General features: G+C 43.3%; 1 protein-coding gene across 5 annotated transcripts in view; it reads left to right on the forward strand.

Annotated features, from left to right (window-relative positions):
• Positions 1-25,174, forward strand: part of ERBB4 (erb-b2 receptor tyrosine kinase 4) — a 932,933-nt gene that overhangs the window by 866,636 nt on the left and 41,123 nt on the right. For all 5 annotated transcript variants that reach the window (XM_075001177.1, XM_075001174.1, XM_075001176.1 and 2 more), the window contains 2 exons: positions 19,391-19,546; positions 23,368-23,443. In XM_075001177.1, coding sequence (XP_074857278.1) covers positions 19,391-19,546; positions 23,368-23,443 — 232 coding nt within the window. The remainder of the gene's footprint in view (positions 1-19,390; positions 19,547-23,367; positions 23,444-25,174) is intronic.

The following is a 25,174-nucleotide window of genomic DNA, read 5'->3' on the forward strand; positions in this document are numbered from 1 at the left end:
AAACTTTTGGCTGCGTGAATACACACCTGCTGTATATCAGTCAGGCCTGCACAGATGACTAACATAATGGGGTGGGGGGCTGTTGCTGGTGCTGCTTCAGTCAGGGCAGTGGGTAGGTCTGGAGGTGGTAGTGGACTTCCCTGCTGGGTCTGGGCCAGTGTCCATTCTGCTTGGGCTGGCAGGAGTTCCAGTGCTTGTGGCGGTGGGGCCTTAGGTGGTGCTGGGGCCGCCAGCAGTTACACATGGCCAGGGGTGCTATGAGCACAACTTTGTCCACCAGCCAGCCATCCACTCAGCCAGGAGGTCCCAGAGAATGAGCACTGTGGCCTGGCTTGACCTGACCAATGCCTTCGGGTCGGTACCCCAGCACCACACCTTGTCCACCCTCGTGATGCGCTTGCACATGGCCTTTACTGAAGCATCTGTGATGTGGACCACACCCTCATCCTGGGCTGATGGAGCAGCTGCTGTAGGGGGCTCAGAGCAGTGGGAGGGAGGAGTCTGGGAAATAGTCCCTCAGAGAGCACCCAGAGGCCTGGAAAGCACATCAAGTATGAGGGTACCCACGCTAGGTTCACTGTTAAATGAAGTACAGTAATAGTCATCAGCAGATTCTACTGAACCACTAGGCATACGTACCCCCTGAGAATGGGCCAGCTCAGTTTGTGCCAGGACTGCGACAACCCCCACAGCCAGGAGACAGAAGTACGTCAAGGTACACCAACGTTTATTGGCTGAGACAGTTTGTTATACACATCTTAGGTGTCATCTTAGACATTCAGGACAGGTCTGTTGCCTCCTCTTGTACCTTCCTCCTGATGTTTCTGACAAAGCATTCCTATTGGCCATCTGCTCTTGCACTTTCGTGCCTGATGTTTCAGACAGAATATCGCTATTCAGTGCTTTTGTCAAACAACTTTATCATGTGCTAGGTTGGGTTGTCCTCGTACTGTCTCGCTGGAATGTATTTACATGTTCCGGATGTTTTAGCAGTGCTAATGGTACTGGTGCTGAGGTCATGTCCTGGATCCTGACTTGCCGTCAAACATTTTTTGACGGGTCTACCTGTTACTCCCAGTCTAATTCTTGCTTATTTGGTTCTGGACTTCTTCAGGCCCTTTCTTTCTCCTACACCTTCCAAAGACAAGGAGCAGGGTCCCTTCCCCTCCTTGCCCAGAGGCCTGGTGAAGCCATCAGCTCCACTGATCATGTTTTAATACCCAGATTTTCACAGGGACCTTCCGCCATCTCATTTCTGAACATGTGAGCTTGGGGTCAGTTTTTCCAAAAGGGGGAAAAGCACCCTTGCTCCACGAATGGAACAATTTGGGTTAATTTCCATAGGGAATTCCTCAGAAAGATTGCCAAACTGATGAAGTGGGTCTGATCCACAAAAGCTCATTACCCAATAAATAAATTGTTAGTCTTAAAGGTGCTACAGGACTGCTTGTTTTTTGCCAACAGCATGCCTACTTCTGTGTAATTTAGACTATGGCGGTATGAATAGTGCTGATCGAAGTGTGCACATATTTTAATCAGTGTGTTTTAGTCAAAATAGTCTGAAATCTATTAAGCCTGGTGCATATTAAGCCTCAATTTTAATTGATGAAAATTTCCCCATGTGGATGCTGTAGACGTGAATGGAACAGTTTCTGGTTCATAATATTAAGTTATTTCTATGGGACTCCTGAACTTTGGAGCAACATAGATATAACCTTAGGAGCAGGAAAAAAGAAGTAGGAGCCAACACCATGTGACCAATCATTGAACTCTGGTTTAACTCTATCAGTAAATATCAGGCCATGAATTTGAGGATTTTTGTTTGTTTAATTCCTGATCTCTGAGGACTACTAAAGTTATTATAAAAATACCACACACCAAGAAGCAAAACATTTCTCAACTGTGTCAAAAAGAAAACAAGCAACAGTAACTTCCAGGCATTTCAGAAGAGGAATGGCTCTGAAACCACTCAACTGTGTATCATTTCTGTGATCCCAGCAGGATTTAATCCATCTTTTCCCAGAGCTGACAGGCTGATGCTCAGCATGTCTGGCAAAGCGTTAGCATTCACTTTCTAATTAACATAATTTATTCGCAAGACCTATTAGCGGAGGTTTGAATATGTCCTGTTTTCAATGTACTGATACACTGAAAGTAATTTCAGATTGATGCAGTTTGGCTGACCTCATTATTTCAAGAATGTCTGACCATTTTTAAGAGTAGGGGGAGGGAAAAGGGAAGCAGTTTCTTCTGTGTGTGTGTGTGTGTGTGTGTGTGTGTGATGGTGATAATCTTGTGAGTAATAAGACAGTTGATGTGTAGAAGAGAAGCACTTTCATGCATATTCATGCCACTTGGTGACAATATGGCAATTATAGATATGATTTTTTTTAGGCAACTGGATGTCTCAGTGACAGCCTGGTTCACCTTTCCCCCATCCTTTCAGAACCACACTTGTAAAGACCCTTTTGTGATGCTTCTGTTGAGGCCATCTTATATTTTTTCAGACGCATTTTAATCCATGTGTTTCAGGCAGAATAGAAAAACAGAGTAAGCCTTGTGCAGTTGAATTCTAATTGGTGAAAAGATAAACACCATGATTTTATCCTTAGATAAATTATGAATTTTCCACAGCTGTAGCAAGACAGTTTTAAAGAAGAAGAGAAGCATTTACAGGTTGAAACTCTCTAATCCAGAACTTGCTTGTCTGGCAACATCTATAATCTGGCATGATTTTAATTAGCTGGATGACCCCTTATCATGGATGTGGCCAAGTTTCACTTTCTAATTAACATCATTTAATGGTCCCATAAGGTTTGTGTCCAGCCACCGATCCTGGCTCTCAGTGTTCAGAGGAGAAACAGGTTCATTAGAAAAAGTCTACTGGAGAGGGTTAGACAAACAATGTGGCCCTTGACAAACCCTGTTGAAATGAATAGCAGGCTGACCATTAACTTCCATGATTCAGGCCACTTATCATTAGGATTTATCTTTTACTAGAGTTTAGATCTGAATGCGAACAAGTCACCAGGTGAAGACGGGAAATGTTAGTGACTGTTGGGTGAAATGACAGTGGAGACATGAGGGCCAGTACTCAAGGTAAGGGCTGGTCTTGATGGTAGCGGTGAAGGAGATGCCTCCTGAGGCAGAAGGAACCCGCTGGATTGTCGCCTGGACTCTGACGTGTTGGAAAAGGGAGTTGATTCCTGGTGAAAAGGGCTTTGGCTACTCTAGGCAATGCTCCTCTCATAGTCCACAGCTAGGGCTTGCAGTTTGTCATTGTAAATTATGCAGAAAGTCAAAGCCTGGGTGTTGGATAAAATGCAAACGTCTTCAATTTATAGCAAAAAAGAACTAAAAGTTTCAGTGGGCATCACTTTTATTAATATTTTCTTAAAAGCAAAAGTTTGGATTTCTGAGGGAGCAGAAGGGAATTAACATGCCCAGTTCTCCATGAACCTGTCGTTGAAAAGCCCAGCCTACTCCCATTAAGCCAATCATTTTAAACTGATTAAATATAAATTCCTGGTACTTTCTTGAAATTCTGCAGCAGCAGCAGCCTTGATTTCTGCCTTTCCATGCATGAAACTTCTGTCTTACCATTCCCATCCTGACTCAATAGGTCAAATTTTCACAAGTGCCTCAGTGATTTAGAGGCCTAAGTATTTCATTAAAGCTTCTAAGTCACTCAGGGTTTGAACCAGCTCCCACTAAAGTGACTGAGAAAATTTTGTGGTATCCAGGATGAAAAAGCAATAACTCTAATTTCTCTTTGTTCTTTTTCTTCTAGTGACCTCTTTTAATTTGGAAGCTCTCAAACTTTTCAGCTAAGCTGGTTCTTACCCACCCACACATATGCTAAAATTATTGATGTGACTTTTTTTTTTTTTTTTTTGTGATGGCACCTGGATGAGTCTATGACAGCCTGGTTCCCATCATTTAACCCTTAACCCATCATTTAAGAATCTTTCTTCCAAAGCTCTTTTTGTGACACTTCTGTTAAGGTCCTCTTGAATTTTTCAGGTATGTATTTTAATCAGTGTGTTTAGGTCAAAATAGAGAAAAAGATGAAAATCGGGACATCCATCACACCTGTGACAGCTTGACAAAGGCTAAGTCTTATTTACAGGATTTGCTATGGTTAAGGTTCTTACAGATATCTGTTAGACCCTTTGGCTCTGTCCACACAGGCACAAATCTTCAAAATACCCATATTTAGAAGATTACTAATGAGGCACTGAATTGAATATTCAGCACCTCGTTAGCATTAGGACTCTTCTGGCCACGGTGCTTCAAAAGTGCACGGCTCAGCGCAGCTACACCGGGGTCCTTTTAGAAAGGCCATGCATCTTTCAAAATCCCCTTATTCTGATCTGGGATAAGGGGATTTTGAAAGGTGCGGGGTCCTTTCGAAAAGGACCCCCATGTAGCCACACCGAACCGTGTGCTTTCGAAAGCAGCGCTTTCAAAGCACCAGGGCGGGAAGCTTTCTAATGCTAATGAGGTGCTGAATATTCAATTCAGTGCCTCATTAGTAAGCTTCGCAATGGCCATTAGCATGGCTATTTTGAAGATTTGTGCCCGTGTAGACACATCCTTTGGCTCATAAATTTCTGAACTCTTTGAGCTGAAACTTAGGATCATGTACATGGTGCATGAGAGGGATGTAAAATCTAGTGCATCTACTGGGACCCTAGGGATCCTGCCGGCCTGCACTAGAACTACTCTAATAAGCTGTAATGTAGTCCCAATTCACACAGCTCTCTGTGAGGAGAAACTTCTAGTGCAGGCCAGCAAGCTGTGCCTGGGCCAGCTACTGAACCGCACACTACTGTGGACTAGAATGTGTCCTTTTGTGCGGCTAGACACCGTGGCTATGTCGACACGAGAGAGTTTTGTCAGCAAGACCGGGGGTTTTGTCGACAAAACTTGGCACTTCTGCTGACAGCGTTCTGCCTCTTTGCGATGAGGAAGAACACCTTTGTCAACTGGTTCTGTGGACAATAAAGCCATGTGGGTACTCTGGGGGGTTCTCTGTCAACAGTTCACTGGGCAGCCCTATTTGCTGAGCTTCTGGTTGGCCGTTCTGTTGAGAGAGCAGCCGGGCAGTCTGACCGCTCTCTGTTGACGGAGTGGATTGCTCTTTCAATCCGCTTTTGTGTGTGTGTGAACGTGATCTGTCAACAGAAGTTGTGCTGGAAGAGATCCTCCAACAGTAGCTTCTGTCAACAAATTGTCGTAGCGTAGACATAGTGCATGTGTATAAGCCTTAGACCCTTGTTGCCGTACTAGAACTTAACCTGTTTAGTCCAGCACCCTTGGGACCTGACCAGGGCTGGGCAAGAGAATTTTCCAGGCCACGAAAGGTCAATATTGTCAAGCAGCATTACCAAGACTTCCCCTGCTTATTGAGCTTTTAGAGCACATTTATGGATAAATTACAACTAACAGCAGAGAACACTGAGAGCTAGGACTGGTGGCTGGAAATGAACTTTATGGGACTTCAGGAAACTTGGCCACACTCATGATAAATAGTCACCTGGCTAACTAAAATCATGCTGGATAAGAAAGTGCCAGATTAGAGATGCTCAACCTGTGTATGAATCTATTACTCTTTCATATATTTAGTGTATATTTATATAATTAAGTGATTTGCCCAGCTCACACAGGAAATCAGTGGTAGAGGAGGTATCTGAATTTTGATCTCCTACCTTCCAGACTGGCATTCTAATCACTGGACCATCCTTCCACTCTGCAGTTGTTGCTCTCCAAGGATCTCCTTCATAGGCCAAAAGAGCGTGGAGCATGAGGACAATCACAGCCTTTTTCTATATTCCAGCATAAATTACACCTATTTAAAATGGTGTCATGACATTTAAAAAAAAACAAACCAAAACTATTCACTTATTAAACCCTTAACAAAGGGTGTTCAGGTTGAATGCACAGAACTAACACGTGACATGGTGGCAAATTGTTTCTCACTCCGTGGGCTCTTGCTGTCAAGAAACAACTGCCATGAACTTGTAATTTAGGTGTGTTTCTCTCATCCTCTCCACCTCAGTGATATCTAGGCTCACTGAATTATGCTACTAGCCTATTTTGTAGTTTTCTCCAACTATTATCTGCTGGCACACTCTGCGTGTTTGACCACTCTGTCCTGTTCCATAAACCACTACAAGTTTCTCAATTAAAAAGAGAAGATAGTATAACATAGGTAACTATGGTTACCTGGGCTGTGGATACCTAAGAAATGTGCAGGACTGTAATGGTAACAGACTCTGGAAGTTCAAGGCTTTAATTTAGCCAAGTACTCTTGAATCAGAATACTGAAATATTTAAAATGAATCTAAGACACGAATCTTTTCAGTTACTGAACAGCGCTGTTGTAACATGCCTTCCATGAGATACCTTCTTACTTGCCCAGCACACAAAATGCAAAAATTAAACTAGAGCAACATATTTGTACCCTCATCCTTGTTCTCTGTGGAATGCATAATTGTCTATGGAATGGATTACCTTGTCCAGATGACAGATCCTTGGGGAACAGCTGCTTCCATATTTCAGGATGTGCAATACACTTGAACATACTAAGATGGTGGCATTCAAACAGTAGGACTTCATGGGACAGCCGGTCAATTAAAGCGTTGAGCGGGTCCAAAGGACCCAAAAATGATGAGTTGAATATTTTTGTATTCCTGAAGGGAGCTCCAACGCATTAAGCAGCTGAATGTTATTGAACAAGCTGTTAGCCACTCCCCACAGGACTGAGGACACTTGCTGACGAGCTCTTCATGAGTACAACTATGAACAGGGCTAGTTACAGTGGACCAAGGCTGATCGAAAGGAGCCACTCAGTGAACCTTCACTTGAGTCTTAATTTGATGAGAACATGGGGTAATATGAATCTTTTTTACCAAACCAAAAAGCCTTTAATAAAAACGCACCTCTTGGTGTCTAAAGGTCCTATTTCAATTGTTCCTAGGGACAAAGAGCAGTATTTTTGTGTAATGCAAATTTGATGTTCTCCAGCTATTATCTACAGTGTGGTAGTGCCTAGGAGCCCTCCGCATGGGTCAGGGCCCCATTGTGGCAGGTGCTGCAAAAACACATAACAAAAGGAATGTCCCTGCCCCAAGTATCTTACAGTATAAATTTATGGTTTTAATCTGCAGGCACAAGTTAAGCAGCTGCAGCCTAGCTGTTGTCTACTCAGCAGGCCCTGTCAAAGCACTTTGGGGATGGTGGTGCTAATGCCCCAGAAGGAAGTCAGAAAATATAGACAGAATAGTGTTGTAGATCAGAAAGAAAAGATGGGCTTTTGTGATTCACACATCAGTTTATCTTTCATTTCTGTCAATACAAAATGGGAATAATCATACTTTGTGTAAAGTGTATGAGGCAGGGATGGTCTCTTGCTATGGGCATGTGCCGTATCTAGCATCATGGGGCCCTGGCCATGGCTGAGGCCTTTAGAAAAACATGTGAATGGTTTGTGTAGGAGAAGAGTTGTGACAATTGGAGGCCAGCAATAAGCGTGCCCGGTCCCTGTGCAGACACTGTGAGCACAATCACTTGAACTGATGTCTCTCGTCAGTGGTAAATAGGTAATTAGTATTCTCTGCTTGCAAGCTGCTATCATCAGAACTTTGTCAGGGAAGTCGGATAAACAGCACATGCTTAATATCACCAGCTCACACCAATGACATTCATCCTGCAAAGTTATCCCGCTTCCAGAAGCTGTTTGCTCTGTGCTGGCTATTACAGGTTTTGCATTACAAGAAGGGGCCTGTACGGAAAACCAAGAACATACGTATATAGACTGTAAACTCTCAGGGCATGGATTCCTCCTACTTAAGCACAGGCAAACAAGTAGTGCATAGTATATTAAAGCCAGAAATTGTGGGGGAATATGGCTAATCAATGAAACTCTGAGTCTTCCAACAGAAGGTCAGATGCCTCACTCCACTTTGCTGTTTGAACTTTGGCCCTTACACTTAGTGCAAGGAAGAGAAGACTAGGCTCGTATCTATTAATCTGGAGGCTGCCTTATTAATAGGCTGCACACTTCATCGATTTTTAATTAATTTCTAAAGAGACAGAGGATAACTACTGCAGCCCCCAGACATCTCTGTATTTATTGCGGCCCACATCTCTATTGATCGCCTGCCTAAGGAGCAGAAGTAATCCATTTTAAATACACTTCTTGGAGAGAGTGCGTGCTGTACACACTATACCTTCCCAATTGTAATCGTGTTGGCAGGAGGTCAGTGGTAGCGGGCAGGCAGGTGGGTAACACATTGCTTAGTATTCTACTGGCCGTGTGAGTTGAGCCATTAATACACCAGTGTTTCAGAAAGCTAAGATATCTCACTGATATCAGCTGAGGCTACTGCTGGAATGCTGCATCCCATTCAGGTGCCTGAGATTCAAAAATGAGGCTCATAATTTAGAGATGGTTCTGAGTAGAGCCACGGGAAAGATTAAAGGATTAGAAAACCTACCTGATAGTGAAAGAGTCCAGGATCTCAGTCTATTTAGCTTAACAAAGAGAAGGTTAAGGAGTGACTTGATTCCACTCAGTAAGTATCTGCATGGGGAGCAAATAGGTAATAAGGGGCTCTTCAGTAGAACAGAGGAAAGTAGAACATGATCTAATAGCTGAAAGCTGAAACTGGACAAATTCCGACTGGAAATGTGCGGTAATTTTTAACAGTGAGGCAAATAGTCAGTGGAGCAATTTGACCAGGGTGCTGGTGGGATTCTGCATCGCTGATTATTTCTAAATCAGGAGTGGATGTTTTTGTAAGGTATCTGCTTTCAGGATTTTAGGAGGGAATCCCAGAGTTTGCGTTATACAGGAGGTCAGCTTAGATGAGTGCAGTGGTCTTTCTGGCCATGGAACCCAAGTCACGGCTCCTAAGTTAGAGTTGCCCTGCAAATTCCTTTTTGGAGACTTATTTCACCCACCTCACTTTTCAGAGCAGGGTCCTACTGCTGTTAAAATTGCAGATATGAATGTAAGGGAGGAGGCCAGGAGATAAATATCTTACAAATCGAAAGTGCACACATACTTGAAAAATGCTGAGTACAATGAGAGCTTTGTTATCCGACACTCATGGGGGTTGCTAGTTAATCAAATGCACCTGCTCACAAAGCTTATCGCTCTGTCCCCTTCCAGCACACAGTATCTCAGGCGCAGGGCCTGAGCCAACCTCCCCTGCACCTCAGGCTCACCCCAGCCCCGCCCTGGTCCCTGCTGGTTGAGGAGACGTGAGCCACAGCAGACCAGGAGGGCAGCATGGGGCAGCAGGATAGAGCAGGCTGCGGCTACCACTGCCTGTGTGGTGAGTTCAGGTCAGAGGTGAAGCAAGGCCTGCTGCCTCTACTGTGCTCAGCCCTCAGCCCCAGGTAACCCTACGCAGCTATAGGATGAAAACAAAAAGCAGTCGAGTAGCACTTTAAAGACTAGCAAAATGGTTTATTAGGTGAGCTTTCGTGGGACAGACCCACTTCTTCAGACCATAGCCAGACCAGAACAGTTCTTTGTAGCTATAGGATGAGTTTCACACACTGACTTCGGTGGCATATGTCATGTGTAGTGCAGCTTCTGAAACAAAGTTAAATATTAACAGTCTTTGTTATAATGAAGTAATTTAACTTCAATTAATTGGCAATGAGTTTTAATTGTCCAAGCGTAAAAAGTGGGGGTTACTAAGAAGTTAGTATTTAAGGGCATCGTTTATACGAGGGAGTGTTATCTTGTGTCAGCGAGGTGAGCCACTCTGATTCTTTCACAGCACACTTGGGAGAATTTGTCTGTCCTGGGCACACTGAGGGAATTGTGGGAAGGCGCTGGAGGAGTGGCTTAGCCTGGGTGCTCGCTGCAACATGGGTAGGTTACCACACTGGGTGGCTGAGTCAACATATGGCAGAGCAACTGCAGGTCTTCCTACCCACAGTTATCTCAGGGAGTGAGAGCTATTTAGATGATGCCAGTTGCTTCTGACAACAAACTTTCCCTCTGTCTTTTGAAAGTGGTTTCAGCTTTAGCCCCGGGAGGAATTATATTGTACTTTCTAGTGGGGGAAAGGGAAGAGGGATTGTCATTTCAAGCTGATGATTTCTGGTCAGAAGCAAGCTTCCGGTTATTAAGAAGGAAAGATAATGTATTCCTGCCAGCTCTGTGGATTAATGTGAATGAAAGTCTGTGTTGGCTTGAAATGTTCTGGCTTCATACACCTGTTCAGTGATTCTTCTGCACAGTCTGGCTTTGATGCACAGCAGTTATTATCGGAGGAGCTCAGGCCTCGCTTGACTTCCTTTACCGTCCTCGGGATACTGAGACCAACAATCTCTATCTCCTCCTAGGCCACATTCTGGCCCTATAGGGAAGGGACATAACTATACTGACATCAGGCATTTTTATACTGGCATAACTGTGTCCACATTAGGACTGGTCCTGGTTTATCATATCTGTATTAAAATACCCCTCTGATCATCTGAGTTATACCAGTAGTCTTGCAAGTGTGGACTAGACCCAAGGATTTGCAGGATCGGGGGTGGGCTCAGTAATTCATGAAGGCCCTTAAACTCATGCACCAGTTCATCCCTTTTAACTATCCCAGAGTGCAACTTTGACTTCGATGTGATATGAGTACATGCTTCAGTGATCTCCTGACTATGAATGATGTTTGGAACAGGAGCCTTAAACTGTCACACAAGTTCCTTATGTTAGCTGACTTCAGTCAGGGATCCTTGAAATCAAAGAGTTTGACTTGCACCAACTGTGAAAGACTCAAAGAGCACCTGGCGCTGAGCAGGTGGTACTTGGTATAGTACAAAAAGGTACAAAAGATCAAATGAAAATGTCTGGACAGCCCCGACTTGCAGCATCTAGCTCACAGACTGAACAAAACGCAGTTCTGCTCAACAGCTGCCCTCAGGAATGGGGAGACAAAAGATAGCTACGGAAAGTAATGCATGGCGATAAAGTTAAAAAACAGTAAAGGTGGCCACATCTTAGAGGCCAGGCATCTCAGGGGACAAACCTATAACTCAGGGTTATCTCTGAGGAGCTTGATTTTATTTCTTTAAAACACTCTCCCTCTGCCTACTTTTATTGCCATACACCCCTTGGCTATGCTGCTTTGTGGATGCCTATGTTAGCAGCAGTCCTAATACTTTATGAACCTATTAGAGGCATTTCCCGCTGCAATGCAGCACTTTCTTTAACTCCTAAAGCTCTTCCATATGTTGTTTTCACACCCTCCTCCCCAAAAGGTCTCCTTTCCCCTACCCCAGAACATTTGTTTTTGTTTCTAACGCATGAGAGCTCTTTTTGTCTTGCACCAGTGTTCTCGCAGGAGGATGCTCATAAGTTAGAGGTGAGGGCTCAGAGTTGTTGTCTGTCTGAGAGCTTAGAGACCCAAGTAAACAGTCCATAATCACCTTGAGAAAGGCCTCTTCTCATACACATTGTGTGTACAGGTTCTGAATCTGTAAAATGGCCTAAGTTCTACTCTGAGTTACACCTAATATACCCTGCTGGAAGCATTGGCATTGCATGGGGTAGCAGAGAGCAGAATATGGCCCATTCAAGCACACGCATGTTCTTGTAGTTAATTATAGGGGAAGTTTTCAGACTCACAAATGGCAGATGGAGGCCCGTCTCTGGCATTCAATGAGCGTTAGGCACCTGCGGACAATTTCTGCCTTCAAGTCCACCAGTCGCCCTTATCTGTCTGCCTTCCCACCTTCAAGAAGCAATGGGCTTAAACTGCAGCACGAGAGGCTTAGTTTGGATATTAGGAGAAACTTCTCAACTGTCAGGGTAGTGAAGCGCTGGAACAAATTGCCTAGGGAGGTTGTGGAATCTCCATCCTTGGAGACGTTTAAGAGCAAGTTAGACAAATTAGTTAGACAATTCGTTAATTAGACAATTGAGACCTGTCAGGGATGATATAGATGGTACTGGGTCCTGCCATGAGTGCAGGGGACTCAACTTGATTATCTCTTGTGGTTCCTTCCAATTCTAGTGTTCTATGATTCCTTCTTCATGAAGCCATCTTATTTCCCTTTGAGACCGATCCTGTACATCTAATGGCAATAGGAGTTTTACTGTTGTCTTCTACCACACAGCACCAGGTCCTGTGTGAGGTTAATAAAGCTCCTTGTTATGTATGGTGCGATATCTGTGATTCTGTACAATATTCTATGCTCTGTATAGGCAAAGTAGTAGACTTGGCTTTCATTTTTCGGCTAGGCCATTGGAATGAGGCAGTGAAGTCCAGTGTGGCTGAAGACTCTACCACCACAGCTGTCTCTCTCCGCTTCCCCTTCATAGGTTAAACCAGCCCAAACCCAACCCAAACTACTCCCTCATGGCTGTAAGTGGCCTTCTCCAGCTGGGGATGTACAGACTGATGGTCTCGTAAAAGTCAGCCCTCGCTGAAGGGAAGGTATGTCTGGTGTATTGAGAACTGTGTTAAAATTACAAGCTGCCACGTTAATTGCTAGCATTTTGCTGGTTGGGGGTGCTGAGCAAAGTGTGCAGCCTGGCTGCTCCACAGTCAGTCTGCCTAGAGACAGCCTAGGACAAGCCGGCTTGAGCTTTGCTGCTCTGTTGCTGGTTTTTCACTTTGGCTTCTAAGGGCTTGTCTAAACAGAGAATGAATGTGCTGCAAACTGGGATGCAAATCGAGAGCAATGCTAGCGTGCGATGCACTCATTGGCTTTGTGGGCCTTGCTGCTGGACATTAAAAGTTCCTTGCACACACTGATATGCTCTGCTTGAAAAGGGAAGCAAGAAACTTCCGGTGGTGCTGTGCCAGGGTCTTCCTAGGCATTCAGTGTGCATCAGAAAAGTGCAGTGTTGACCTAGAGTTCAGCTTGCCACGCACTAAGTCCCTGTCTACAGAAGCAAAGGGGGACCGTATTCCCAAAAGTGAAAACAGGGCACCACATGGCACTGGTCTGAATCTGCTGCCCCATGTGGGACTGGCCTGAGCCACATGGCTTAGCTGCTCAGCCAGGCCTCTCCATCTGGGACCGTGTCTGATGGCCCAAGCTTCACTACCCGGGGCTGCCAGCCAGAGCCCTGCCACCTGATCATCAGCTGGCAAGTGCAAAGAGGGCAAAGGCCCAGTTTTGTCCAAAAAAAGCCATGATGTCCAACACATCAAAACTTCAAAAGGGATTGTGGACGATTTCTCCTAGACATGCCCTAAGAAATAAAGCTGTGTTATGTTGCCACCTGCCAACAAAGACACTTTACCTTTTTTCACTAAGTTCTGTTTGCTGTGAATATGACAGCTTAACAAAGAGGCAGCAACCCGAGGGACTCTTAAAGTTCAAGCCAAGCAGCTGAGGAGCTGGCAGGAGGAGATGTCTGATCTGTGGAATGAGCTTGTGGGAGCCCAGTAAACTCTCCAGGCATCTCCCCAGCTGCTGAGTTCCTAAGGAGCGCAGAAGGTGTGCTGGCCTTCCCCATTCCCACCCTGCCTTGTTAACTTCGGCCCCACGCCAGTGGCGCTTGTAAGGTGCACAGGTGTGATCGTCACTTCTGCTGCTCTTAAGCGCTCAGCAGCAATAGAAGACGTTTGTGTTGCAGGGTTCCTCAGCTCTATTGGAGAGGTACACATTCTCCTTCTAAAATCCTCCCCCGTTGGCCTGTCTGTCGATGATCTACTCTGTTGCTGTATAGTAACAGAGAGGGAGCCGTGCTAGTCTATATACTATCAAAACAAAAAAGTAGTCCAGTAGTACTTTAACAAAATAATTTATTAGGTGATGCGCTTTCGTGGGACAGACCCACTTCTTCAGATCATAGCCATACCAGAACGGACTCAATATTTAAGGCACAGAGAACCAAAAATAGTAATCAAGGTTGACAAATCAGAAAAATATTATCAAGGTGAGCAAGTCAAAGAGCAGAGGGGCAGAAGGAGGCAGGGTGGAGTCAAGAATTACATAAAGCAAAGTATGTAAAAGAGCCCCTATAATGAGCTGGAAAATTGCCTTCCTGGTTCAAAACCATGCGTGAATGTGCTGAATTTGAATATAAATGAGAGTTCAGCAGCCTCTCTTTCCAAACGGCTGTGGGACTTTCTTTTCAGTCCAAAGATTCCTGAACAGTTATTTTTACTCTGTCTGTGCAAAATGAAGAATGCTGGCCTTTGTGCAACAGCAGAATGAGACAGTGGAAGGGGCCTTGGCTATGTAGCATAGGGTATGTTTAGATTTGGAAGGATTAGAATTTTATTGGTAAATGTTCATAAGTATTGAGTTCACCAGGCACAGTCCAACAAAAACATTTCCATCCATAATGATGGTAATTTACAAATTGGCAAAGTAAGAAAAATACTGCCTGAGAACTTATTAGAGACTGTCATCATATCGTTCTAGTCTGATGCTCCCATAATTTTCTGCAACTGCGAACATGTTTAAATGATAAAAATTAAAAATGCCGAAAACACCAAATTGCATGCAACTGCAAAACCATAAATCAATACAAAGTTAAAAAGCTTAAGACAGAGATCAGTATAATTTATCAAATAAGAAAAATATTAAATGTAGTTAGACGTGGCAGAATTTAATATTACATATGTGTGAATGAAGACTGCGGTAGTACATGTTTATCTCTGTATGTGGTTATTATATTGGCTTAGGATAAGGAGTATGATTATAAGGAGGCTGCTCCTTATTCCAGGTAACATTCAAAAATGGCTTAGTCAATTTATCTATGATGTCAGTCCTGTTTGCAATGAGTATTTGATGTCTCAAAGTATTGAGTGCTGCTTCAGAGAGTGATGGTCTGTCAGGGAACTCTGTAGGAGGTGAATCTGTGCTCAGGGATCCTGGAAGCAACTGAGTTTTATGATTTAACTTTTTTTTTTAGCACTGGCTCTTCCCCTCTAATGTTGCCTCTTAAAGTCATGTATTTTAGCTAACTTTCTGGTACCACAGAGACCCAGAAACACATACGTCTGTGCAACCTGTCCAGTCAAATTTTGATCTGATTGCTTTTTGGAGGGGGCTGGTCATGACAGAGGTTTAATTTCAGTTTTTCTTGTGGCTTGCAGACCAGAATCTTCTCAAGATCAGGTTTTTACTCTCTCTCTCTCTCTCTCTCATAAGGATATCTTATAGCTTTGTCAAAGTACTTCACGTAAAATATCTCTTTGATATTTGACATCAATCTACTAAGTGATGACTCCAGCTGTGAAATGCAATTTTTTTTTGCTCATAGTACTCCTGCATCTTGCACAAATGTTAAAAATGCATACATAACACTGCTCCTGCCAGGTGTAAGTAGGCCTTCAGATGACATTTCCAGCATGTTTAAATGGTGCTGTTGCAATGAACACCACAGGTTTCTCCCATCTCCTCTCTCCCATGTTGTGATTTGTTTATGTTGTACATGGGCAGCTATGCACACTCCTTGTTAAGGGGATGCAGAGGAAAATCAATATCTTATTTACCTGGGATAGTGTCAGAAGCACAGGCAATCCTGAAGGTCATGAATCTGCAAAAGGAACTTCATGCTACCATAAGGATCTGCCCATCTGACTATTTTTGCAGGATTGGGTCCATTAATCTTTGTTAGGGAAACGTCTTGTTTGAAGACATCAATAGGAGTTTTGTCCAAACAAGGACATGTGGCATCATCCCATGGCCATGGAGGTATGAGTGTATTTCTTGTAGTTCACAAAATTTAGGCCATATTGTAATTTCCCTAAAGAGAGAGTGAATTAAACAGGTATATATGGAGTCATCTCTTTTAGAGAACAATGTGGTCCCAACAAAAATGTACAAGAAAGAGGACAAGCGTGGCAAACAGCATGGAACTTGGAGGGAGGATCCCAGGTTGTTGGAGGGAAGAGTTTAGAGACTGCACTGGGAAGTTAGGCTATGTGCACACGACATGAATGCTATCTGCAGTTGAAGCCCTTCTGAAAATAATTCTCTTCATAATGAGCCAGTTCGGTTTCACAAACGTGGAGTCCTCTCATCTTATCACCTAGCACAGGGTACATGAAACTGAAAGAAATATATAATTTTGCAGCAGCCTTACCAGGTTTCATGAATTCACTTTTGAAGAGCATAGAAATGGCTCCACTGTGCCACTCCAGAAATTCTTCCTATCATCCCACAGCATCTGGTGACAGATTCTTCAGAGGAAGTGAATAAAACAGGGCACTTTACCGAGGGATTCACTCCTGGCTGTCAGTCCCATCTGTTAGCCCTTGGAAGTTAAGGGACACCAAGAGCATGAAGTTGCATCATGGACCATCTTGGCTAATCCATGAACATATATCATTCTTTCTTGAACACATTTATGTTTTTGGCTTCTGACCGTCCCCAGGCAATGAGATCCAGAAGGTGCCGTGGAATTCCATGGAGTGCTTCCTTATGTTTGTTTTGAACCCCTGTGTCTGTTAGTATCTTTGCATGACCCATGAATTACGTGAAGGGGGTAAATAGCGATTCTTCATTCACTTTCCTCCACACTGTTCAGAACTTTATAGACCTCTATTATGTCTCTGCTCAGGCCTCTCTTTTCCAAGATGAGCAGGCCTAGTCTCTCCTCATATGGAAGCTAGTCCATATCCCTAATCATTTGCATCACTTTTCTCATACCTTTCTCTGTTCTGCTCAATCTCTTTTGATGGGGGACAACTGGAATGGCATGCAACCATTCGAGGTTTAGGAACATAATGGATGTAGGTGGTGGATTTATGTTTTCCACACATGCATCCTTTCCTAATGGCTCCCAACATTCTGTTAGCTTTTGTTGATGGATTCAGAACCTTGAATACAGCAGTGGTCCCAAACTCTTATGCTCGAGATTACTTTTGGAATTTAAGGGCCTCTCAGGATCTAGCCTGCTCCTTCTCAAGGCCCCACCCGGTCCCCAAAGCCCTCCCCCACTTTCATCAGTCGTCCCCTACTTTACTGGCCTGCAGGGGGTGGTTCACAAAAGGGGTTGGGCTGCAGGAGGGGGTGTGAGTGCTGGCTCTGAGATGGGGTTTCCAGATTGGGGTTCAGGAGGGGGTTCATGGGACAGAAAGGCAGATGGGGTGCTGGCTCTGAGAGGGGTCTCAGGGTTGATGTGAGGTCTTAGGGTGCTTGCTCTGGAAGGAGGGCAAGGGTGGGAGTGCAGAGGGCTTGGGCTAGGAGGAGGTCATGGGGCCAGTTCTAATGCATCTGAAGGCACTGACGGAGTTGGCTCATGTGATTGTGAAGCCACTGGCCGTTACATCTGAAAACTCATGGCAATTGGGGGGAGGTCCCAGAAGACTGGAAAAAGGCAAATGTAACACATAAATATTTGCCCTGTGAGATTTATTAGTCATTTTTTACCAGTTTGTGTTCTGAGCTCAGAAACTCTTAATCCTTCAAAGTCCTACGGTTCTGATGTTCCACAGCCAGCAGCCTTGATTTGCAACTGGCGTGAGTGAGTGCTTGCTTCCTCAAAAAATACCTTTTAAAAGTCAGTCTGTTTGATGTATGCCATATAGTCCCCCACTCCCCTATTCAAACTCCCTCCATGTTAATGGCAGCAAAACAGGCTGCATTAAAAGCAAAATAGTACTTTGCTGAGATTCCCCCATGAGCCTCTCATGACCTTTTGTGTTGATGGCATCAAAATTGGCACGTTAAAAGCTAAGCATTCTTGCTCCCAGTTTCCTTTTTTTGCTGAAATCTATTTCATAGTGGCCCTGGTTGATTTCTGTAGAGGTGTCCCCCTTTTTCTGCCAGCACAGGACTAGACTCTTACCACATTTCATTGAATAGAACATTAACATACACAGAGACCCATTGATATCAATAGGGTTAAAGGCTGAACCTGTCTCAGCTGGCACTCTCTTGTCCAGCAATCTCTGCAATCTGGCACGATTTTAGTTAGCCGGACAACCAATTATCATGGGTGTGGCCAAATTTGCCATGGTCAGGTAAAGTTTTTTTTATAACCACCACTCCTGGCTCTCAGTGTTCTGTGCTGTTATTTAGCTGTGATTTACCTCTAAATGTCTTCTCAGCGCCCATATAGAATAGTAACAGAGAGATAGCTGTGTTAGTCTGTACTCCAGGAAAACAAAGCGGCTGAAATGGAGCACTTTAAAGACTAACAAATGATTTATTCGGTGATGAGCTTTCATGGGACAGACCTCCTTCATCAGATCAATTGATCAGTTAAAGTGCTACATTTCTGCTGCTTTGTGTTCTCAGAGTTGGACGTGTTGGTAATACTGCTAGACAATATTGACCTCCCGTAGTTTGGCAAATTGTCTCATCTAGCACCGGTCGGGTCCCAAGAGTGCCAGTCTGGAGAGGTTCAACCTGTACTTGTCTGGCACCGAAGTGTAAGGGAATCAGAATCTGGCCATTATATGGAATAATGGACTTATTTTAATCACTGACTCTGATGAATTGTCATCTTACATGATAATACAGCCTTCTTCATATTCACCAATACTTTTAAATTACTGTGTATGTTTCAGATTTGATATATTAAAAGATATGTAAGGGTAATTGCCTGGCTTGTAATTTCATCTGTAGGTCACTAAAATGACTGCAAATGTCATAAATTCCTCTTTGTGAAATTACATGCTTGTAACCCTCTCAGGGCAAGACTAAGCCTAAGCTTTGGTGATGATCCCAGCCGTATAAAGCCTCTGGTAAACTCCCATCTTAATCACTGGCGTTTGGTCTGAAACTCAGTACATAATTAAGGCAGATGCCAGCCAGACAGCTTGGGCATGTGTTTGCTTATCTGTTAAGACACCTGGATGGCTTGTTAACAAAACTACTTGTATTGGAATGTATATGCTCGTAAAAGACATTGAACATTGATCTTACATCCAATTACAACACAAGAGGTAAAGTTGTAATGGGGTTTGGAGAAGCAACTGGATTGCAGCCAAAGGAACAAAGTTGTTTTCCACATAATTCACTAAAAATATTGAAAATTTGTGTCCCATGGAGAGGCTTTCAGTATGGAACAGGAGTGTTTTCTTGTAGTTAGGAAGCTATACTGCCTCTCAGGAGCTCTGGATTTAATTCATCACTCTGCCACAGACTCCCTTTTGAGGCCTTGGTCAACTTCTTTAATCTCTTGGTGCTTCAGGTTTCCTGTCTGCAAAACAGGGAGGATAATCCTTCCTTTGTCTTTTCTAGTTAGATTGCAAGTTGTTAGTGATGAAGATTCTCTGGCATGTGCAGTGTGTAACATCCATGTATCTCTGTTCTCTAAATGTTATTTTACCTTAAATGACAACAATATGGACTCCTTTTCAAGATATCATGGATGCAGGTCATAAAGAGATGGGGGAATCTGAAAAATATTAAAGGTTTATTTGATTTTAAAATCATTGTTATGTTCCCACAGGGAATGATGTACCTGGAAGAGAGGCGACTGGTTCACCGAGACTTAGCAGCCCGGAATGTCTTGGTTAAATCACCAAACCACGTAAAGATCACGGACTTTGGCCTGGCCAGGCTGCTGGAAGGAGATGAGAAGGAGTACAACGCAGATGGAGGGAAGGTGGGTACATTCATGCCTGTAGTTCTCACCTTGATTTTTCACAGGGGCCATCATTCATTGCAGTGCAAAGCTCTCGTTGCTTGAAAGCTTGACCATGTACATTATAAAAAATGACCTTATTTCCCTGTGTTGAATATATGACAGCAGGTAAAGTTACCCGTATTAAAATCAGTTTAACAGCAACCAAGCAGAACTATGTATTACAGAAGTTCAAATTAACTTCACATTTACTGAGCCCCCCTCTAAAAAGAAATAGTGCACAGCTGGAGTCTTTATTGACTTTCTCATCTTGAAGAATTTCGGGTTCACACTGGGAGGGGTGACACACACTCTCCTACAGGCCGGGGAGAAAGACTAGCGAGCAGTCTTGAACCTCACTGCCTGCTGCCTTAGGTTGGATCCACCTCTCTTGGTGCCTGACGCCATGTCTTCCTATGACGACTGATGGGTTGGCATGCAGGATCACCCCCCAGCCCCAGATTTATTCCAGGGTTCACACCAGAAGGTGGACGGTCCATCAGGGACGGGACCGGAGCTGCTTCCAGTAGCAGTGGAGGAGGAGGAGGAGGATGACACATGGCCTGTGTCTTTGCAGAGCTCATCTCTTCTCCTGTGCTACATCCCCCTCCCACGTATGGCTGCAAATAGCTTGATCCTTCCTGCATGTACATTGTCAAAAGGCAGCTAACACCTCCAGGCTTCTGCTGGTCACCCCGAGAACACCACTGCCTCCTGTCCCCCTGGCTGCAATGCAGCAGGAAGGGGTAAACAGGGCGTGGGAAAACCTTTTTTGGCCTGACAGTCAGTCAGGCAGGGAAATTATATGGAGGGCTTGGTAGGGAGGACTGGGGTAGGCTGTGCCTCCCCAGAGAGCCAGGTATGGCCCAGTTCCTGTCCCCTGTCTAACCCCCTGCTGTCCCCTACTTACATTCCTCAGGACTTCCATCCCCATCCAACCCCCATCCCCTGACTGCTGTCAGGCATGGTCTAGACAGGACTTGGTCCTGCCATGAGGGCCAGGACTAGAGTTGATGACCTCTCGAGGCCTCCTCCAGTTCTAGTGTTCTGTGATTCTATCTGAAGTCAGTGAAGTGAAGTTTTTCTGGTTCATCATCATATACTACCTCCCTGTTGTCAGCACTAGGCTGAGTAGTTTTCAGGCAACTTTTCCCAGCCAGATCTCTCTCCAGCACTTATAAAGGACAGAAGACGTTTACTTGTCGCGTGCCCATTAAGGTTTTACATATGTTTCCAACAATCTGCCGGTTGGCTCACAGTGAAAGAACCTGTGCACACTGTTTCCCAGTTCCTTTGTGCAGGGCCAACATTTGCTCAAGTTGTCTCTGAAAAGATGCAAAATACTGGAGCACTAACTAAAGAGTTCTGATGCCTGTAATTAAAAACTGACAGTTTTTAACCTAGGCAGCTGGGACAGCATCCAATGTCGTTCTTATTTCAGATTGCACCTCCATAATTGTCATTCCGTACTGTGTCTTAAATAGAATCACCATTGGAAGACCTTATAAAGGCACCAAACAGAGGCATCATAATATTCAGATGGTCAGACACAAGTTCCAAATGGCTACACTTTATGCCATTAATTATAATTAATATAATGCCATTAATAACACCTTAATTTCTCCTTCAATCTGATAAAGTCCCTGGAGGGTTTGTCTCTTTCCTCATCCCCTTCCCCAGATCCTTGTTTCCTCTGCTCCTTTAGTCATGCATCCCTCCTTTTCTCCGTTCACCTGTGTTCACTGGATACAACAAGGGTACAGCTAATGAGACAAGAAGCTGCAAAGAAATCAGCAGCAGGGCTGGGTGAAAATTTTTGACTAAAACTTTTACCAAAAAAAAAATGCAGATTTCAGTCCACCAAAACATGCCACTAATTCATGTAGAATTTGCCCACATGTTTTGGTTAAAAAAAAAATCCAAAAATCTCTCAACATTTTAGGTTTTTTCTTCAAAATTAATTTTTCAATTTTGAAATTCAATATGAATTGACTAAAATGAAATTTAAAATATTTTAAACACTGTAAGAAAACAGGTCAATTTGAGTTGAACAAAATGTTTCATGCAAGCCGAAATGAAAGATTTTTTTTTAACTTGTCCATTCACCAAATATTTTTAATAGTTCAAGTGGAAACCATTTTTTTTTCCATTTTCCCCCCAGAAATTCTGGTGAACTGAAAAATCAGTTAGTTGCACAGCTATAGTCAGTGACTGCTTTCCTACTCACTAGCTCTGAGGATAGAAGTCTGGCAATCTTTCCTGACGCTTCCAGGCCCTCTCATCTCCTTTTCAGCACCCCCTCTACCTCTTCCCCTCCTGCTTCCTTCTGTGAAGCACCAAGGAGATATACACATCTTGCAGAGCTGGAAGGGACCTTGAGAGGTCATAAAGTCCAGTCCCCTCTGCTCACAGCAGGATCTATCACCATCCCTCACAGGTTTGGGGATTTTAATTTTACTTTTAAATAATCTAACCTGCCCCAGACCTTTGAAAGACCACTTCAAGGACTGACTTCATAACCGTGGGTTTACAAGGCCAATACTCTGGTCTAAAGGAAGCATCTTCCTGCAGCTGTTGGAGGGTGTCCTTGACATGCGGGCCCAAACACACTATTGTTGGCTGCGATAGGATGTGTGCAGCAGAAATGACTGTCCTGCTTCTGAGAAGCATCACTCCCCAAAACAAAAAGTATTTTCGTTTTAAAGCTGGGCTGGTGAACCATACCGCTCTGCTGTTGAAATTGTCCCTGTCTAGAAAAGCCTTATAGAATTCAATAGACTTCTGCAGGAAGTAAAAAGAGTCCGCTAGGTGTCCGTAGAGGCTGATTTCCTATTTAGAAAAAAGATTTACTACCACCTATAGAATTTAAAAGAGAACGAGCTCTCTGCCTGTAAATGTAGAGATCCCTGTTCCCCACTCAGCTACATAGGATATTTTCACAATGCAGACCCATTTACTTCTCTCTACATTCATTAAGTTTTTACTAAGACATCCACAATTTTAGGTTTATTTAGTATGTATGTGCCTGTGTGGGGTGGTTGGGGGCAAGGAGGGTTTCCTTTCAGTGCTATATTCTGTAGTTTCAAAAGAAATTACCCTTACTTGGTAGGTTGTAGCATATACCCTGAGGCTCTGTTCCTCCAAGGCATTATCTGTTTCACACGCTGTCCATTTGAAGTCAACAGGTGTTTTGGACACAGAGGGCTTATAGGATTGAATCCCTTCATCATATTAGGTAAAATGGTTTGATTTTATATAGCTAAATCCAGGGATGATGAGGAACTAGTTGTTCCAATTTATCTGAACCACCAAAGTTGTGGTGGGGTAAAGGGTTTCTCTTGGAAGGTTCTCCTTAATTTATAACCTCACTAAATCCTGTGGGCCAAAATCTGTTCTGTGATCTTTTATTTAACCTCTTGATGCTGTTCCCATTATTGTGGTAGTTGAATACCTGCTCCTCTTTCCGTTTCATATGTACAATATCACCAGGTCAAATTTTGTCTCCCCATTCAATCCCACTGAAATCAACACATGAAGAATTCTGCGGGGTTGCACAGACTGTATATCATTGCTACAGTAACAGCCTGAGGGCTACTTGCATGTGAACGAGCACAGAATTTGGCCAAAGATGTATTCAATGTATTGTTGTGAGCCTTAATCTTTCTAATTTCCTGAATTTTGGGGGTTTTAAATTAGTGACTGAGAGAGATGAGAGAGAACTGGATATCTGGGTTTAGGACCAATTCATATGATTTTAATTCATTTTTGTTTTTCTAACTTTCATTTATCATTTTGCTCCCAAGATGCCAATTAAGTGGATGGCTCTGGAGTGTATCCACTACAGGAAATTCACCCATCAGAGCGATGTTTGGAGCTATGGTAAGTCTTCCATGGGACTGTACTTAAGAATTCATCTCTTGTGAAATGCATGAAGTTTATTTATTGTGTCACGGATGTTTATTTATCAACCCATATTTCCTAAAGGTGATAACTGTTACCTTGTGTTTCCTTTGTATTTTAAACATACATATATATCTAAATAGCATTGCTACCTGTCTTCTGTGTTATTTCCCTGCTCACTAAAATACTTTATCACAGCGTCCCTGCTGGGTTGCCTGCCAGAAACTTTGTTTTGGTAGCAGTTTGGCTGATTGTTATGACAGAAAAAAGCCTCTTTCAGTTTCACCACAGACTGGCAGAAGAAATATGACTGCAGGACATAATTTCCAACAGTTCTTTGAAAACCGAACTTGGAAAGCCAGGGATGTCAAAAACCATTTTCTGGCTTCTGGAAGATTCTGTACTACAATCAGATAAAAGGGAATATGTCATAACATAAAAAAATACAGCAAGGGAGAGACAGGGGGCTGGAGGAGACAGCAAAAGGCAAAAGCTGACTTCATGGGCTTAGGTTTAATTTTACGAACAGCTTTGGAATTTGCGAGAAAGGTCAGGCCATGAGGAATCTAAACTGAAAAGCGAGTGATTTCAATATTTGGAGAGTGTATTTAATCGTGTTAACAATGACATCATAATGAGCTGTTAAGCATCTGCTTGGTGCTTTGCCCGTTTAACTTGTCCAGCTGTTAGTGAGACAGTAACCTGCACCTTAACAAATGAAATTTCGTAGCATCAGGCCCATTGTAGGTAATGAGAGATACTGGACCTCATCTAAAGTTTCTGCTCTTGAGCAATTTTGATACAAAGATGTGTAGTTTCTGCTGAAACTCATTACTCACTTTTACCTGTGGGTAGCAGTAAAATACACCCTTTGCTATTGCCAGGTGGCTGTCCTTTCCTATCCAGCTATGAAAAATGTACAATTATAGGATATTAAAATTGTGTGCATAAAGCAGCTTCCTCCCACTCAAGTAATGTCCAAGTTAGCAAAATATACATCTTCCTCCATTATTTAGGCAGCTCGGTTTCAAACAGCTCAAGACATCTGTAGTTTGCAAGAAGAAAACAAGACAATTGACAAAATTTAGTTATTAAATATCAGTCTGGAGGTGAATGAGGGAGAAAATAAATGCATGTTTCATGGCTATGCATTTTTACCTCTCTCCCCTCAGATTAGAAGTGACAGGCTGCAAAATCTGATTACCAGGCTAGCGGCATATTTTAAATGACCTTTGCAATAACATAAAAAGCAAAATAAAGGAGAGTGTCAAGGAAGCAGCAGGGTTTTGGGTTTTTTTTAATATTAAATATTGTCTTTTGGGATAAATTCTGTTACTGGTGGTATATGATATTTATCTTTCTGCCTAGCTGCCAAAAAATCCTCAGGCTATTCAGAAAGAGGATCCCAGGTTTAAATCATAGCATTATCATAATCCAAATCCATAAGGTGCTTTAATAGAAAACAACACAACTGACTGTGAATGACTTACAAGGCAAAAGATAATGACATAACCTTATTCAACTCTGCATCATTATGGGAAATTGATGCTGTAATTTTGAGAACATCTGAAGGTTTTTTTCCACTTATAATAATAGTATACCTCAGCCATTCATTTTCCATGTTGATATGATAAAAGAGCGGGTCATAGTCTTTTGTTATTGTTTCCATTTATTTGTTCTTTGTCTTCCATATCAGTCATGCCTGATTTC

This window comes from Carettochelys insculpta, chromosome 8 (assembly GCF_033958435.1).
Source record: "Carettochelys insculpta isolate YL-2023 chromosome 8, ASM3395843v1, whole genome shotgun sequence".
In the NCBI taxonomy this organism is placed as follows: domain Eukaryota; kingdom Metazoa; phylum Chordata; order Testudines; family Carettochelyidae; genus Carettochelys; species Carettochelys insculpta.